Raw genomic sequence first — 17,713 nt, 5'->3', positions numbered from 1 at the left:
TTTCCTGGACTAATCTCAAATATGAAATTTGTGAATGTTATTTTAGTGGTGGGCATGTTTTCTGTCTATGCACTTGGTAGTTTGTACCTCAGGACAACATGTTGACACTGAAGCATCACAGGTTTCTGCTAGTTTCATGTCTTTTACGATCAGTCTTGCAACCCTCTTTACTGTAAGCCAATAGCTCTTTAGATTTGCATGTTCTGGAGTTTGGAAATGTAGAAATAACAACAAGATCAAAAGACTCACTTGCTTTATAACTGTGCATGGAGAGTCGAGGAACTTCAGGTTGTAATTTGGTCAAAGCTAATCAGTATTGTAAATAATATAACAATAGTGATGCAGTAACTGTATGTGCCACGGGTACTTCTAAAATACTGGTGTGGAGTTGAGGGCTGAATGGCGTTTTGAAAACACTGTTTTAGCCGACAGAGATGTTCTTGTCAAACTTAGCTTCAAAGGTTAGCGTCCTTGCCCATTAAGGCACAGTCCAAAGCAAACATACACAGTATAAGAAACATTTCACTCAAGACTTAACTTTACTTTTAAACCCACTTACATGAGTATGGCAAGAAAAAAAGAGAGACTTCAATTATATGCCGAGATGAATCTTAATTCACAAGTTTTAATGGAAACATGGAGTGATGCAGACATTACCCTGTAGACACAGTCCTCATTAGGCTGTACTATGCAGCAGCCAGAGCACATTACTGAGTGAAGCTAAATTGATTTAAGAAGCCGTCAGCCTTACAGAACCTAATTTGCACTATAAAAGGTAAATGGAATTCAGCCTGAGCTCCGCATGTCAGAGATGTAGCTGCTTTTATCTCAAAATGCACACATCTACACTGCACATTCAACATGCTTACCCACACGTAGAAAATAAACACACAAATGAGCACTCCCTGGGATCACCTCCAGTGGGAGGGCCAAAATCATCTTCCCACTGATTCAGATTAAGTCAATGAACCAGATGCCGAAATACAACGTCGGTGTCTAAAATAATCACATAGTTTACTCACCAGTGGAAACTCGTGGGAAACCCTCCAATCAGGGGGCAGCTTAGCACCGAATCCTAGGGCAGGGAACATCTTATCACTGTCATAGTCCTGGATGATCTCTCCAACTGCCTTCAGGGCCATGGCATAGGCATTCATCTGGTATGGGTTCATGTAGTGTAGTGAAGTGGACTGTGATGGATTTCCTTTTAAGAAGAGAGAAGTCAGAGTCACTGATGCAGACCATCAGACTGAGAGGAAACTGACAGCCGAGGCAGGGGAAACAAGAGCAAACTAAAGCTAAACTGAAGATTTGGGTTTGAGGAAATGACTGCCTTATTGAAAATAACTGTAAAACTTGATGTCTATTTATTTTGCACTATAAGGCTTCCCTCCAGATAATAAGAGCCCTTATTATCTCACAGAATTAATATGTTTGCTGATTTAGTAGTTGGATAATATTATTAAACAGATTAATGATATCACTGAATATATTTATCTCTTATTTTTATTACAACTTATCCCAGATGGATCTAATGAGTGTTCGTCAGAAACACAATAAATACTTGTGTTTGATTACACTAAAAAAGACGCTTCAGCTGAGAGGATTTGGCATCTGTGCTTGACTGGTCATCTACTTTTATATTTTAAAGCTTCAATGCCATTAAACATTATGCAGAGACAGATAACTAATTAAAATAAACACTGGTATAAAGTGTCTTCTGTGTGCTTTGGTGTTAGTTCTACTGGAGGGATGAAAAATTGCTCTTCCAAAAGATATTCCCTTGGTTTTTTGTTAGTGATGGTGGAGCAGATGGTGCCGTGAAGCACGTTGGTTTAAAATATACCCTAGGTATTTAGTTATGCTGACATCTGGTGACAGTGAAGGCCATAAGATGTGTGAGGCACTATGGGAAAAGCCAGCCCAAGAAACTAAGAATCCCAGCTGTGCACGCAAGTGGCCAAGCAATCAGGAACAGACAGACTTTCCAAAATTTCAACTGTTTGTTATTTTAACTTCACTCTCTGCAAATATCTCTCAAAACTATGTGTGGAAAATGTTGTTTATTGAGCAGTTACTTTCGCATAAACTGCTATTTAACCAACACGCTGTGTTGCCTCAAATCCACATCCTGGAAACCTCTTGCTTGGGAGGGGAAAACCCTGACTCAACACACCTGGGAGTGCAACCTGGCCAGTCAGCCAGTGAAATTTACCCTCTTAGTGATGTTGGCAATTGCCCCCTAAGCCTGTGGCAATAATGCTCTGAGGATTGTGAGTGATCTAAGGTTTCTTGCAAACCTAGTGGCGTTTTTAACAGAAGTTTAATCACTTATGAACGTGGTACAACTTATTGTTGGGATTTTCTCTCTATTATTGCAGGGCCTTTGACCTAGAATATAAAAGGACTTCGAGGCAATTGTTGATGTGAATTGGCGGCATATAAATAACATTCAAGTGAATTGAGTTGAACTAATTTATAACACAGACAGGTTGCTCTCAAAATGCAGTCAGTCTGCACCACAAGACATCTATGACACATCAGGAACTCAACTGAGCTGGTTGTATTCTGGTTGTATTCCTAAATAAGAGCAAATTGCAGAGCGTCTATGTCATTTTGCAGTTAAATCAACATCCTGAAGTAATTTTGTCACTATTTGTGGTGAAATTTCTGAATTTCTGTATCAAATCTGTGGCGTTCGGAGATTCTGACTGAACGTTAGCAGTAAATGTGAATTTCTGGGTATGTAAACGGCAACAGATGATGACACATTTGCAACCTTTCTGGATTCATTACAGTTAATCACATTATTATCATAAACATTGCATGTAATTACAACTTGAACCCCTTCAGTTTCATACTGATATCAACTGAATCCAGCTTATTGCCACTTTATCGCTGTCTTGATGCACCAGTCACTTTAAAAAGGGCAACTGACTGCAAGCAGCTGCAAACCCAGTCGCTGCATTTGAAGTAATCGTCACACAGGCAACAAGATCACAAGTTCATTGTACACGAGCGCACAAATTTTATTCATACCACGGTCTCCGGCCACTGAAGATTTTCGATTTTGTGCATTTTTATATTTGTACATGTTTGGGTATATATACTATAGCTACCATCTTTTTTAATTATCACTAATATGATTTAAAGTTTTCGTTTTATATATTGCAGGCTGGCAGGAGCGCTTAATAGCGTCTGACATGTGAACACCTTGAAAAAAAAGGGAGATCACAGGCAGAGAGGAAACTCCAGCCCCTCTTTGAATAATAGCAAATCTTCTAGTTATACATGAGATGACAAATGGAGGCAGAGCAGGGCGATGGTTGTTGTTGAAACACTCACCATTTGATGCTGTGAAATCAATGGCCACTGTGAAGTGAATCTGAGTCCTGAAACAGATGAATAGGGGAAAGGATGCTATTAACAAAAGCGAGGCAGGAAAACTCGGTGCTGCAGTTTAATGAAGCTCTCCCAGGTTTCAGCATCCTCTGTGGTCTTATTTGAGAAGAGGTGCGACAAAACTGAACCACAAACAGTGTTGACAATATATCTTTTGGAGTCAGGCTTTAATAGTTTAATTTTTAAAACAGCGAAGGAGATACATACATAAATTATTTATTGCTATACTGCATCCAGAGGACTGTTCAAGCCTTTTAATGATTACATTACTTAAAGATTTAACAGCACAACTACAAGACCATAAAAAGCAGAAAACCTGATAAGAGTACAGCCATTTCCCCAGTGATTTGTACAAACACATAATGAGTCGCTGCAGCTGGCTTAATGAAACATCCGGAAAGATATGGGGATGAACAAAGCATCTGAATAAAGTAACTCAGTTTCATTCACTGCGCCCAGGCTGAAAAAGCAACCTACAGCCAAAAAAAGAAGTCAAAAACTACTGGATATTTTTTATTCATGAGCCCATAATGATAGCCAAAACCTTGAAAAGAAACTAAACATGGCCTAACTAGTCTCTGCTGGATCTGTTTATTTCCCGAGGGAGAGAGACGAAGGGAGCGAAAGGAAGAAGGGCGTAGATCTTTCATTGCGATTAACACTGATTGCCTTTTCTTAGCTTCACCTCCATTCAGAAATTCCCACAAGCGCAGTATTGTAGATAATGGCACTGTCCTCCTGGGGAGGCTCTGACCTCAGCTCATTAATCAGCATTGAGCCGAGCATTCAGCTGACAAAGGGGAATTGTTGTGGTGGCATGTTGCCTCGATTTGAAAGTCTGATTTCTGTGGTTAGTTTGAATGTTTGGCTAGAAAAGCTAGATGGTGGGTTAGCATTAATACTACAGGACAGTAGACTCTGGGCATGTTATTCAAATTGTCTGTTGGATCATTATGAACAGTTTCATACTTAAACATTAATTGCTGAACTCTGACCTAAATTCAACCCACAACATGGTTCAAATTCTGAAGTGTTTTTTTGCATCACATAGCATTACCTTGCATCATATTTGTAAATGAATAGTTCAGTTTTGTGCTCTCTAAATGTCTCCAAATTGATACTGCGTATAGGAAGGAAGAAAACACCTTAAAGTACCTAAAACCTCTGGACAGCACTGCAGGCCTATGTTCTTGGGACAAAAAAATCAATATGCATTCATGTTGACTGATGCTGTAATATTGCCAGTTTTGGCAAACAACCAATGGCTGATCTGGAGATGTTATTTTTATCCTTGTTCTTGACAGCTGGTAATTTCTCTGTCATTTTTTTAACTTTTATGCTCCTCTTCGAGCAATGTATCACTCAGTGGACAAATTAATGTACCATCACCATTTCCTATATTTCACCAGGCGTTTTTAAATCTGACATCAGCCTTTAAATGGCCTCATACAATCTAATTCAACACAAATCTTTCAGCACAGGTAGTCCGACAATTCCCTCTTGGCACCGGTTTGTCCTTTCACTCTGCCACTCAGTGTCTCCTCTCCTTTCAGTTTTGTTCCAAGCTAAAATGACGGTTCCCCAAACAGTTTGTGGATCACCTTGAATTACAGCAACAGTATAAAACAGGCAGAAACGTATCAGTGTCATATTGACTTTACCCTTCCAGTTAGACAAACACCATATGGCAAGGGCCTGTAATGTGAAATGCCTGCAGACTAAGCAATCTGAGCAGGGTGGGTTATTGTATGCAATGCAAAACCGGGAACAAACAATGTACCTACAGTTAATTTACAGTCTCATCAGTATGCTCTGGAAACATAAACTACACCAGTGAACAGACTGCCACAACAGTAAAGATAATTAACAATCCACTGCCACCTCATTAGTGCACCTATACTACCTCTCGTTATTTTAATATTTTGCTGCCAATGAGCCAGACTCTCTCATAATGTTTTTTAAATGGCCATGAGCAAAAATTCTCAAAGGTTTTTGACAGGATATTGGAATTTTTTCACAAATTTTCAATCCAGTTCTCATACCTGACCATTTTCAGAGGAATGATTTTTTGTCTGTTAAGCCTCTTGACACTGACCTGTGCATATTTCAAGCATTAAAAGGCACCTATCTCAGGTTTGTTATGCGCAGTCTGCCCATTTTATTAGTTCAATCTGTAAAATATACTAACACGGTTAGACATTCATAACATTGTATTTTTGTACCAACGAGGGGATTTCCAAAGAACTATCTCAGCATTGTGCGCAATGCTTCCTTAACAAATATGAGGAAACTGGAAGAGTGGAGGGCAAAAGAAAAAGTTCACGACTAAATAAAGCCTATCAACTGCAGATGAACAGTATCTGAAAGTCATGTCCTTAACAACTTTTTAAAAAGCCAGCAAAGACCTGTCATAGATTAACTGGGCTTTCAGTTAATCCACCTACTATTCACTGAATCCACATCAGAAATTAGTTCACAGGATATCAAGAAGCCATTATTAAGGAAGGAAATGGCGAGGAAACAACTGCAGTATGCCAAATTACACAAGAACTGGAAATCAATGAATCCAAATTTGAAATACTTGGCTCAAACTGTTCTAAGTCTTTCCCAAGGGGGTCAGGAGAGAGGTAGAACTTTAGGGAAACATTTAAGCCAATGGTGTTGGGGAACATTTCAAAACTGATGGATGTTGAAGGTAAAAAAGCACCATCAGCGCCACTATGTTTTGCTTCACCTAGCCATGGTATTAATCCAACACCATCTGGAAAGCATCTGACTGGCAAGAGATTAATTTTTCAGCATCACAATGATCCCAAACACCATGCCAGTAACAGCATACCTGGATAGAAAAACACACAGTGGAACACTAAGTCATGGATTGGCCTCCCCAGAGCCTGAACCTCAACAATACTGAAGCAGTGTATGTTCATCTTCACAGAGAATGGAACAAAAGGCAGCCAACATCCAAATAAGAGCTCTGAATATGCGGACGTCATACCAAATATTTACTTTCAAGCTCTTAGAATTACTGTTTTTTGCCTTATATGCTGCATTTCCATTCTATTGCATATGTTTCAATAAATCGCTGCCCTTTTACTAGCAAAGTATAAATACATAATGCAGTCTAACTGTTATACTGACAGGGGTTTCTTTATTACTTTGTCCATTTATAGCAGTGCTAAGCTAGATTTTAAAAAGCACCTCAGACATTTGTAAATGAATGAGTCATTCTATAGATTACACTGAATTCGAGCGTAGTACTGTAACAGGATGTCACCACAACAACAAGCCAGTTTATAAAATTTCTTCCTCCTAGATCTTTAACTGAAAGTGGCATTAATGCAAAGTGGAAGCATTTAGGAACCACAGCAACTTAGCTACGAAGTTACAGAGCATGATCGCCACTGTCAATGTGCATAGTGTGTAAAAGTTGCCAACACTTTGCTGACTCAATAGCTGCAGAGTTCCAAACCTCCTGTGGCGTTAACATCAGCAGAAAAACTGTGCTGGGAGCTTTGTGGTATGGGTTTCCAAAGCCGAACAGCTCCAGAAGGTGTAATGTTAGGTAGTCCACTACTTCTCTATATGCTGCATATTTAGAAACTTAAAAAACTGCATGGGACATGATTGTAAAGTATTGGGGTTATCAAGCACTGTGAGAACGACATTCAGCCAGACTTTCAAAAGAGCAACAAGCTAAAAACAAATTAAAAAGCTAAGTGGGCGAATGTAAAACTGGAAAACAGCAAAGGGGACATAGACCCCATGAATATCCATGAATATACAGCATGTGGCAGTAGAAGAGGCTATCAAAAAGAGTAGCAGCACTAACACTGCTGGAAACTGTCATTACTGTTTCTAGCTGTGCCGATTCCCTGGACAAAACGTATATCTTTGTCATACATAAATTTAAAGAATTCAAAGTGAACTGTTCTGCCTCTGGTGACGGTAAACTCAAACTTCTGTATGATCACAACAAATCACCAGACTGCACAGCCTAGCAGACCAGAAATATCTGTAAGGGTTTAGCATCAGTACATCTTGTTTAGTTATCATGTGAAAGTGCTTTGATGAAGTTTATAGTCCATGACCACATTTTGCCATGACAGACAAACACATGCAGATACACATAAAGGGAACAACACTGCATCACAAAAATAACCTTGCAGAAGACTGAGTGTCACAGCTGAGAAACACCTCTCTTTCAAAAGTCAGCAAATAGCAAAGGCCAGTAAAAGAAGCAGACGAAAAGAAATTGTATGTTTCTGTGCAGTGCGATTTTGCAGTCTGACCACAAAGCTAACCTAAATCCAATTAAAAAAAACCCAGTATCAATTTCTCAGGATATTTTGGGATGAAACTATTAAACCTTAATAAGATCTCAACACAAGAGAAGCTCCCCACCAGCCTTTATATGACCAATCTCACTAGAGATTTAATTTAAAAAGAAACATTTCAATATGTGATGAAAAGAATATAAATCTTTCATTAGCCTCTCAAAGCAGCATGTGGCTTTTGGACTTTAATTACCTCTATTTGACTATATCTCTGCCACAACTGGAGGTTAATGAAAATTAATGAAAAACCAATTCACTGTGAAACCAGTCAGAGTGCAATGGTGGGTCTTGAAAAGAAATTGCTTTTTCCCCCCTCTGCTTCACATATCATCCAAAATGCACCGTGCTAGTTATCACCTGTTAGAAACGGAACAGCAAAGCAAACACACATGAAAGGAGAGAAATCAATAGCAGCGATCTAAAATATCAAATCTGATATCAGATCTTTTGTATACAGCCTGCTGCTCAGGCTCCTACTCACATTTCTCATCATCTGTCTGAATGACGGTGTTGGCACGCGTTCAAGTAGAATCTTTTGCATCAGTTGAAGAAAACTAATCTCTTTCACTAGGCAAGTACAGATGCCAAATCAAAACTAAGTGATCCACGGGACAAACACAGAGTGTTCTGTGCCTGAATCCACGAACTGCATTTTTTTGTTCTTGCGAACGAGAATACATCAAAACAAAAATGAAGCCAAAACTAAATCTTGCAAGTTTTTTCTAGTGATTAGAAGAAACTTGCAAAATGCGCAGTAACTTTCCAATGTAATCTTATTCAACTTTTACATATTTGTATTTTTCCATAATATCACAAAACTGTGGTATTTGTTCACAGTAAAAATGTTTTTGTACTAAATGTATGTAGGAAATATACCTTGTTTCTGACTTAGTTCTCACACAGCTAACCTCTTGTTTCTCTAAGCATCTTTATTTTTCACATGCTACATAATTAAATAAAACAGCATAAAAGTGCACATAATGTAGCTGTCAAACTGTACTTCTCATTTCAAATGCTCCCAAACCCCCATTAGCAGTTTTCCAGTGTTTCTCAACACCCATTTAAAGGTTGAGGCTAAATAGGTGAAGTTAATTTTCATAATATGGCTAATGCAAAACATTTTGAGACACACATTTGACAAAATTATATAACTAAATATCATCTAACTCAGTGATGACAAGTATTTGCAGTTGTCTTAAGTTGTTTCCAGTCCTCCAAATTGGCAGTCTCTTCATGTGTATCATTTTTCAACGATACAGTTAATCTTTCCCATCATGGATAGGCAACATGGTCGTTGTTTTTCTTTCAGCACTAGTAAGCCTATTCTGATTTATTTTCTTCATCAGTCTGTTATGCAATCTGCTTCAAATCGACAGTCTGTTCAAAGCACCAGTTTTTATGCACCTTTTCTTATTTGATAAATTTTTCACAATTATGGTAATTTGACAGTCGGGTGGAAAAGTAAATAGATCCTATGGAGATTTGTTTTATGATGGGATATTTTGACATGCAAACCTCTCTTATACTGTGTCTATACATAAAGGATATCCAGGACTGTTCCTGTTGTGTCTGAAAGCAGCACAGCATGGGCAGCAGCGTGTGTCGCATGATTGACAACAGGACCAGAGCGTTTTGCAGAAACCCCAAAGAGCAGACATCAAAGTCTGTGTCAACATTGGGAAATCTGCAATGGGAAACTTTAAATATATGGGAGAGCAGAAAAGAAATTAGCCAGGGAAGATGATTTTACAGAAAGACTGCTACTGGAGAACTTCCACGGGGACTTCCCTTGAAGACGTGTAAAAAAATTAAACCAACTGTATATGAAGATGAATGGTTAGCTATCAGGGAAATCGCTGGCATCTTTAAATTCTTATTTGTCACGTTTCAGACAAACTTCACCCCCAACCATAGCATGCAAGGCGCTTCTGAGAAGGAGCAGCACAGTATTAAAGTGTGAAAGGATCTCCATCAGCAGGCAAGAGATTACCCAACCTTCATGATTATCAGTGTGATAAGAATAGGATGCACTGCCACTGCCCAGAGAACAAACAGCAGCCTTCTGTCAGAAGCATGACCTAGAGCATGCTCATCATTTTCTCTCACTCAGGGGTGCTGTGCACTGAAAATCTGTCCCCAGGGTCAGACTGTCAACACCATGTTTTACTTCAGTGCTCACAACTTCTCACCAGATATTCTTCCTCTTCCCCAAAATGTAACTAAAGTGGAAGGATTAGGATTTTAACACACTGGAGGTGATCCAGTATCCATCAAAGATGCTGCCTGATGCACTGACAGGACTTCCAATGAGTGTTCCAAATATGGCAGCAGGAACAGTGTATCACTGCACGAGGAGACAGTTTTAAAGGGCAGAACAAGCCAAATTTAGATCAGGTGCAGTTTTTCATTGCATCTTGCACTGAACACAGCACAGCAAAGAAAAATACCTCCTCAATCATTCATTCAACAACAATATTAATAGATTTATTGTAATACTAGTCTTTGCCCTCAAAAGCTACGACTTCATCCTTTAACAGAAGTAACTTGCAGTTTAAGTTACTTCTGTTAAAGGAGATCTTCTGCAGTATCCATGCAAAAAATCTTCCACAGCAAGATGTTTATGGGATTTCTTGCAAAAACTCCCAGTTTCAATTATTTATTTCAGTGGGTTTCAAATATTGCCTTTCTACATCTTAACCAGGTCTTTCAGTGACACTCAGTTTTTACTTACAATGTCTTTAGGATTCAGCACACTTCACCTTTCAAACGTATGCCTTCACAGTAACTTGGAGCTTTCTTTGCTATAATGCTGAGCACATAGTTTAATCAAGCTGCAAGCTGCCCAGTCCCAAAGCAGCAATCCCAACTTATAACATTTTCATCACCATGCTCCACACTGGTTAAGAGATTCTGCTACTTGGTCTGTGCCAAACATGTTTACTGTCACTGTGACTGAACAGCTCAATCTTTGATTTGCCTGTCCAAAACAAATTATTCAAAGCAAGCTTGGGCTTTCCTTATGTGTCGCCAATTTTCTTTTTGAACAGCAAAGGCTTGTTCCTCACACTTTTCCCATATGTATCAAAATATCTCTGATTATAGTAGTAGTCTAAAAACTACCAGTTCTTGGAAACTGATCTTGTATCAAACTGTACTAAGGCTGTTTTATGGCCCAGTCACATAGGAAGTGACATGCACTGTGCTGTGCACTGAAACTCATTGTTTCTCTGTGACTTGCACAGAGCAATAATGGTTTCCCGCTGCTCTGAGCAAAGTGCAGCATAGGCATAAGGCCAGGGAGCATTCACATGCACCACAATGACATACATCTGTGCAACCTATAGAAATGCAGACAAGAAGCTGGCATATGTATTGTAGTAGGTGTGAAGGCCATGGGCAGCAGCAAAAAGTGACATACTATGAACTCAACACAAATTTTGAGTTATTGGATCAAACTAGTGGTTGGCGCAGAATTTGCTGCTTCCTATGTGAAAGGGCCTTAAAAATAGAATAGCGGCCTTCTTGCAACTAGGAAAAAAATGATGGTTAACCAGGTATTGCAATGACTTTTTTTTGCATTTGGTGACTGTTTGCAAGTAAGTACAGCAACCAACCAGTTGCCCAGAGGTTAAACATCCAATGTCATCATGCTCTGAGCAACGACTTTCAACTGCAAGGTGAGTGCACAGGTCGCCCATTTCCAATCGCGCTCTAACTGCAATCACTCTCAAAAATTTTGACAAAGGTTTGCAAATAATTGCCATCTGTGTCAATCAATCTGTGTCAGTCTGCAGCAGTGAGTGGAAATTGACACGAGCAGTGCACTCAGCCGGTTATGCAACTTGTTGTATTAAAGGTTTCCAGGTTGTATAGGTTGTATAGCAAGGTTCCCAGACACTAATGTGATTTTGCTTGGGTTACCACAACCTGATTTCATGTAATTGACAACTTTTTTTGCCATTTTATTGCTGTCTTGAGAGAAGCATCAGAATCGGTTTAAAGGTAGCAACTGCAGGCAAGTGGTTGCAGAACATTTCAAAAGCAACAAGATTGCAAGTTCACTGCACACAGTTGCAACAATTTTAGTCGTGCATCAGTCTCTAACCACCAAATGTATTTACCTTTCAATAGGTCTTAAAATCTGCACAATTCAGATGTAATACTAAAACAAAGTGCTTTATAATTTGTTGTTTATCAACTCTTTTTTTTTTTTGCTGATGATAAATTCAATAAGTGAAATAATTAATAAACTTAAAAACAAAAATTTGCAATACCATAAATGTTTTAGTGATGGAAACTGTTAAGGAATACACGAGTTCATTTCTGGATCCATGCCATCCTACGCATTAAAAAGTAGTTTGGGTACAACATTATTCATTAACATGCTAAGTAAGAATTAATGTTGTGTTACACGTGGGATATTGACTTCAATTTATCATTCTCAAATTATTTTTGACAGCTGAGTCTAATGACATCCAGAATACATCTACATACTTTACATCTGCTCTCTACCTCTCAGATGATTTGGCACATAAGCAACTTGCTGACAACTTGCAGAGCTTTATTCCAAACAGAAACAAAAAGGGGACAAAAGCCTTGACTTAACATTAGCTCTGACTTAGAGAAGAAGATATGAAACCGAAATACTGAAACTTTCTGCAGCCTGTATTTAAGTGTCGTATTTTAAGTAGTTTGTTCTAGACAAATCTTCCAGGAGAATTTAAATACACAAGCACCGCCATTGTTAACAGTATTTCTCAAAGAAATCACTGGGGAGACAACAGAAGGGACAGAGGCAAGTCTTTCATGATGATGTAAAAAACCTCAGGAGAAAAAATAAGTGCACAGATGCTGCAGAGATTTTCCTGCAGAGATCCCATATTTTTTTCAAAGCTGCCACATCTTTTTAAAGCAGAAGCCTTTGTCATCAGCCTTTTTCACAGGCACGATGGGCTTCTAACGTCTCTAAATGGGTTGTAACAAAAAGATGAAGTACCACTCCACATATTGCCTGGGTCACATTAATTAATGGGATCATCTCTTTAACTTCTGTCTGAAAGAGTTTTATGTGAAAATTACCACAGGATGACTCAAAAGCTGTTTCAAGCTTCAAAATAAAACTCAATGTTTTAAAAACGTAATGAAGCACCAGTAAGATTTGCACAGATTTCAAATCATTCAATAAATCCTCTGTAACAGAAACAAACATGTTCGTGTTCTTGGGTCCAAACACCAGATTTCTTACACACAGCAAATCAGAGTAAGGTTCCAACTAAAATAAATGCACCAATGGGACTTAAAAGGTCTGTGGGTCATCTACTAGCATTGTGCTAATTTATAAACAAAGATGCAGCCAGTTCTTGCTAATGACAGGCATTCTACCAAGAGCAGCACAAATTAGCAGGTCACAAAACATCAGATCTGATGACAGAGCAAGCAATGTGCCAAGCAAAATAAGTCAGTGTACGCACAAGTGTTGTGGAAACATTGTGGCAGTTCAGATCAATTACCTGCAGCTGGGAAACGCAGAGTTTTGATATATGGGCAGGTTCTGTACGAAATTGCTGTAGAGTGTGGATAAATGTGTGTGGTGTCTGGATAATTCTGAGTGCAAGATTCAGAATGATCGGCTCCATCACCGAGCGGGGGTGGGGGGGTCGTGGTTTGGTCCCGCCTTCGCCATTGTGGTTGATGTGGAGGTTGGGACGGGCTTAGGGCGTCTGGAGAATCCCTAGGGACGTTATCCCTGGAGGGCTTAACCCAGGGGTTGTGGTCATAACCTGGTTAGTGGCTCTGGTTGCTCTTAGAGGGTGTTCTCCTTGTGGCTGCGTGCAGCAGGCCTGGGGGAGGGTCTGTGCTGGCGGACGTAGATTACTGGCCTGGTAGCCTGGCTGCCCCTGAGTGGATCCGGGGCAGGCGTGGGGGCTTGGGGTTTGGGAGTGCTTCGCCTCCGTGCTAGGGCTCTGGCTGGGCCTTGGGGGCTTCGGTCCTTGTTGGTGTGTCGCCAAGGTTGTGGGTGGGTGCATGGGGGCTCAGCCCTGGCGCAGGGGGCCTCTGGCGCATCGGCCTAACTAGGGGGCTCTTCAACTGACAGGGAGTTTGTTCCATCCTTGCAGGAGTCCACTCTGCAGGTGGGGGAGAGTCACAGGAGAGGTGGAGAATAAACTTAACCTGGGTGTCTACTGTCTTGTCCAGTCTGGGAGATGATTGAATGTTAGGGTGGGTACAGTTTCCTCTGCGGTGGGGTCGGGTGGGCTGCCCCGGGTCCTGTGGGGCTGGGCGGTCCTGCTGCCATAGGCCCCAGTCTGGATGGGCCTGGGCCCCCTTGCCTTGGTGGGTGCCGAAGGACGAGGGTGCCTACTGGGGTCAGCGGGGGAGCTGGCCCCAGGGAGGGGCATCTTGCTCCTCCCTTCTTTTCCTCCCCATCCCCGGCTGCCTCCCTCCAACACACCCACCCACACAAGTAGGGCCTTGGGGTGCGGGTGTGTCACCAGGGTGCAGGGGAGGCACCCCCCCCCCCCCCCCTCTGTCCCCTTCTGGCCACCCGTGCCTCAATTTTATTCCACAACTTAGACATCCACATTACTCACACTCGGTCTGTGTATTCAACCCCACCTCTGGCACCGGTGCCCACCTCTCAATTTTAAATCCATGTAGACATTGAGGGTTCTCGGGAGGGGCCGTGCTAGCACCTGCTGCTCTCTGGCAGCAGCACCATGCTCTCCCGTGTTTTAAGTGCACCTTAGAACAACACGCAGCAACACTACATATGAGCAAGAGGAGGGAGGTTTGGAGCCTTCACACACCCCTGTTCTCTGCTGGCTATCGGGGCGGGGGAGGCTGGAAGGAGGTGTTGGCCGTTGGAGGCTGGAAGGAGGTGTTGGAGGTGTAACGTGGAAGCACAAAGGGAAATCACAAGGAACTACCTAAAAATAGACATTTTAAACCCTTATATGGAAGGTCTTTGGAGTGGTGTCTTTTTCTCTATATTTAGGAACCGTAGCAGTCTGACAGAAAGCGTCTCTTTAGTTTGAAAATGGCTTGGGGTTGATAAAGCAGTTTCTAGTATTCCTAACCACTCAAAGTGCTTTTTACACAAGCCACATTCTCCCATTTACAAGCACACACACTCTTAAAGCACTTTTATTCTACTGTATTCAAGTTAAGCACTTTATCTAGCACACACACACACACACACACACACACTGATAGATGCATCAGAGCAATTAAGATTCAGCTTCTTGCTCAAGGGCATTTCCACATGCAGACCAGAGACACTGATGATCAAACTGCTGTCCATATTCACAAGTTCCTGTATATGAAGACAAAATCCAAGGAAAATGGTACACTAAATTCTTTACAGACCATTTTTTAATCTTACTTCAAGACATAAGCATGTTTACTACTAATTATTCAACGCACACTTATAAATAAATGCACACAATTTTAAACAGGTCAGTGCAGTCTCTCTCACAGCTTGGTTTGAGGCCCCTTTTTTTCTAAATGTCAGTTTAGAAAAAAGGCAGTAGGACAGTGCATGTTCCCCAAGTATCAGCTCTCATATGTAGGTTGCTGTGAACTTGGATAATTGCTTATCTGGTTTGGTGAATCCAAAATGATGATAGGTTGCCCCATCATAAAAATGAGAGAAAAAAAACCCCAGAAGAACTAAAATCTGAGAGCAAATACAGCACAACATAGTTTGATCTATCGTATCAGTACTTCTAACCTCATTGTTTTCCCATTTCCCCTCTTCCTCCATTTTTCTTCGGTTTCTCAAGGACAAATTAGATCAGAGTCGAACAAGTAGAAAAAGGTGAAAACACTGCTGTTTTGACAGTGAGTGAATGTGTGCTGTGTGTGAGGGTACAGTGTGTGTGTCCGTTTGTGGGAGCTGGAGAGAGACCAACGGGACAGATCTGGGACACTCAGCCACCAGCAGCAAAGCAGCAGAAAACTAAAACCAGGGCAGCCACTGATCCACTGAGAAACATTTCCATATGTGACAGGATGTTCGCCCTTAATTAAGCCCTCAGATCTTCTCCATATTCTATCATAATCATTCATATTCATTTACTCCGGAGTTGTGGCTGTGGACACAATCGTTTCCTTCGGGGCCACACTTTGAGCTGTTATGTGAAAAATCAGAAGCACCTCAGTAACCACACTCAATAACACTGAGGAAAACATGGATGAGTGCTTGTTATGCCATGGGCAGCAACAACAGGAAACAAAGTAAAAAGGGGGAGCCAGTGTAATGCATTTTAAAACTACTGTGTTAAATCTCACAGCCCTGACTCATTTCCGTGTATTAGTCACAGCGATGGCTGTCACTGTATAAAGTTTTAACACTCACTATTGACTGTTGTTCTACCAGATTTATGCATGGCGAAAATAAATTTGAATTTAAATTCTTTTATGACCTCTTTTCTTTTATTCTTCCTCCATTTGACAGCAAATATCTGAGAGCAAACATCAGAAAAGTCCAAGCAAACCCAGGTGCTCTGCACACACTACATCACTCTAGACCACTATCCCACTGTCATACCCCTGATTCAGTGGTTACACAATACAAGCAAACAGAGGCTGAGGCTCAGCATATCACTATTTACAGTCAGCAGCACCACTATCTATGACCATGAACACAGAACAGCTGTTTTTCTTGAGCAGATGACTCACTCAAACAGCCAGAGTGCTGGGTCTCCTATAGTTATTGCACAGATGCTAAAGGGTAGCATTAAGCGTTCGTGCTGTGTTTGGCGGGCTGGAGGACATGTTGGTATGCTAACAGTGAGAAATGTGATGGATGGATGGGAAAGACTGGGATGGATGTTAAGTGTTCATATACTGGATTGAGTGGTAAATGATCATATGATAATAATGATTACGTGCTGTGTTATACTGACAATATAGCATCAGTGCTAGCATAAAAATAGCATAAAAATCCTGAAACTGAGCCTACAAATGTCAATACAAGCATCTGCAATATCGTATTGCTGTTTTATTCCCATGAAATGACACCCAAACACAACCATTAATGCATAGTTAAAGCGTGTTAGTGTGGTGAAATCTGTAATTCCATGGCTTTCTAGGTCAGTGGTTACCTGAATGATATTTAAACACTGCAGATTTCACCACCATGCAAGAACAGCTGTGCATGGATGTCACAGTGATATGATACTATGATTATGATTATTATTAGCGCAGTCAGCATTAATCTCATTAAAATGAGGTTAATACGGTGGCCCTGAGAGGCCAAACGGACTTCAACTTCAGAAAACACCTGCAAAAAGAAAAATGCTGCAAAAAGAAAAATGCTTCTTTTTGCAGCATTTTTCTTTTTGCAGCATATTTCTTTTTGCAAGTGTTTTCTGAAGTTGCAGTTCGTTTGGCCTCTCAGGGCCACCGTAGGTTAATGCCATAACTGCATTAACGCGGCAAATCTCTGCCCGTTAACAAGCTAACCGTGCTAACGTGTTGATGCCGTGCAGCCCCACGCACGGGGCGATCACGGGTAACTCGCTAACGGAGATTTGCCACGTTAATGCAATTATGGCGTTAACCTGATTTTAATGAGATTTACGTTGACAGCGCTAATTATTATATTAACTGCTATATACCTTAGCTAATATTATTTTATCAGTGTGCTTAACACTTAAATGTGTAATAAACTGCAAAACAAGATTTGTTTTTAAACTTGAAATCTCCATCAAATTAAATTTTGGACACATAAAATATTCTGACAGGAATCATTAGAGTCTTATGTGCTAAAAGTTCAATTGCCTGTCTAGGAATAAAAAAATAATCCAAATGATGAATACATTTTCCAAAGCCCCTCTTCACAGCAGTCATTTTGACATGACAAAGTGGGACAGCACAGGTGTCTCTAATGATGTTAATGAAGGTTTTGTTCTATCTGCATGTAAGCCGTAATCAATGTAATTAGTCACACCTGTGTTTAAGAACTAAAAGGT

At 40.5% G+C, this 17,713-nt stretch overlaps 1 protein-coding gene across 2 annotated transcripts in view; it reads right to left on the bottom strand.

The window, feature by feature from the left end:
• Positions 1-17,713, bottom strand: part of cpne5a (copine Va) — an 83,000-nt gene that overhangs the window by 10,177 nt on the left and 55,110 nt on the right. For both annotated transcript variants that reach the window (XM_080899774.1, XM_080899775.1), the window contains 2 exons: positions 3,346-3,392; positions 1,023-1,204 (listed from right to left, as the gene is read on the bottom strand). In XM_080899774.1, the coding sequence (XP_080755900.1) occupies positions 1,023-1,204; positions 3,346-3,392 (229 nt within the window). The remainder of the gene's footprint in view (positions 1-1,022; positions 1,205-3,345; positions 3,393-17,713) is intronic.

Source organism: Rhamphochromis sp. 'chilingali', assembly GCF_963969265.1.
Source record: "Rhamphochromis sp. 'chilingali' genome assembly, chromosome: 12".
Taxonomy (NCBI): Eukaryota; Metazoa; Chordata; class Actinopteri; order Cichliformes; family Cichlidae; genus Rhamphochromis; species Rhamphochromis sp. 'chilingali'.
This window is presented reverse-complemented; position numbering and strand designations above follow the sequence as displayed.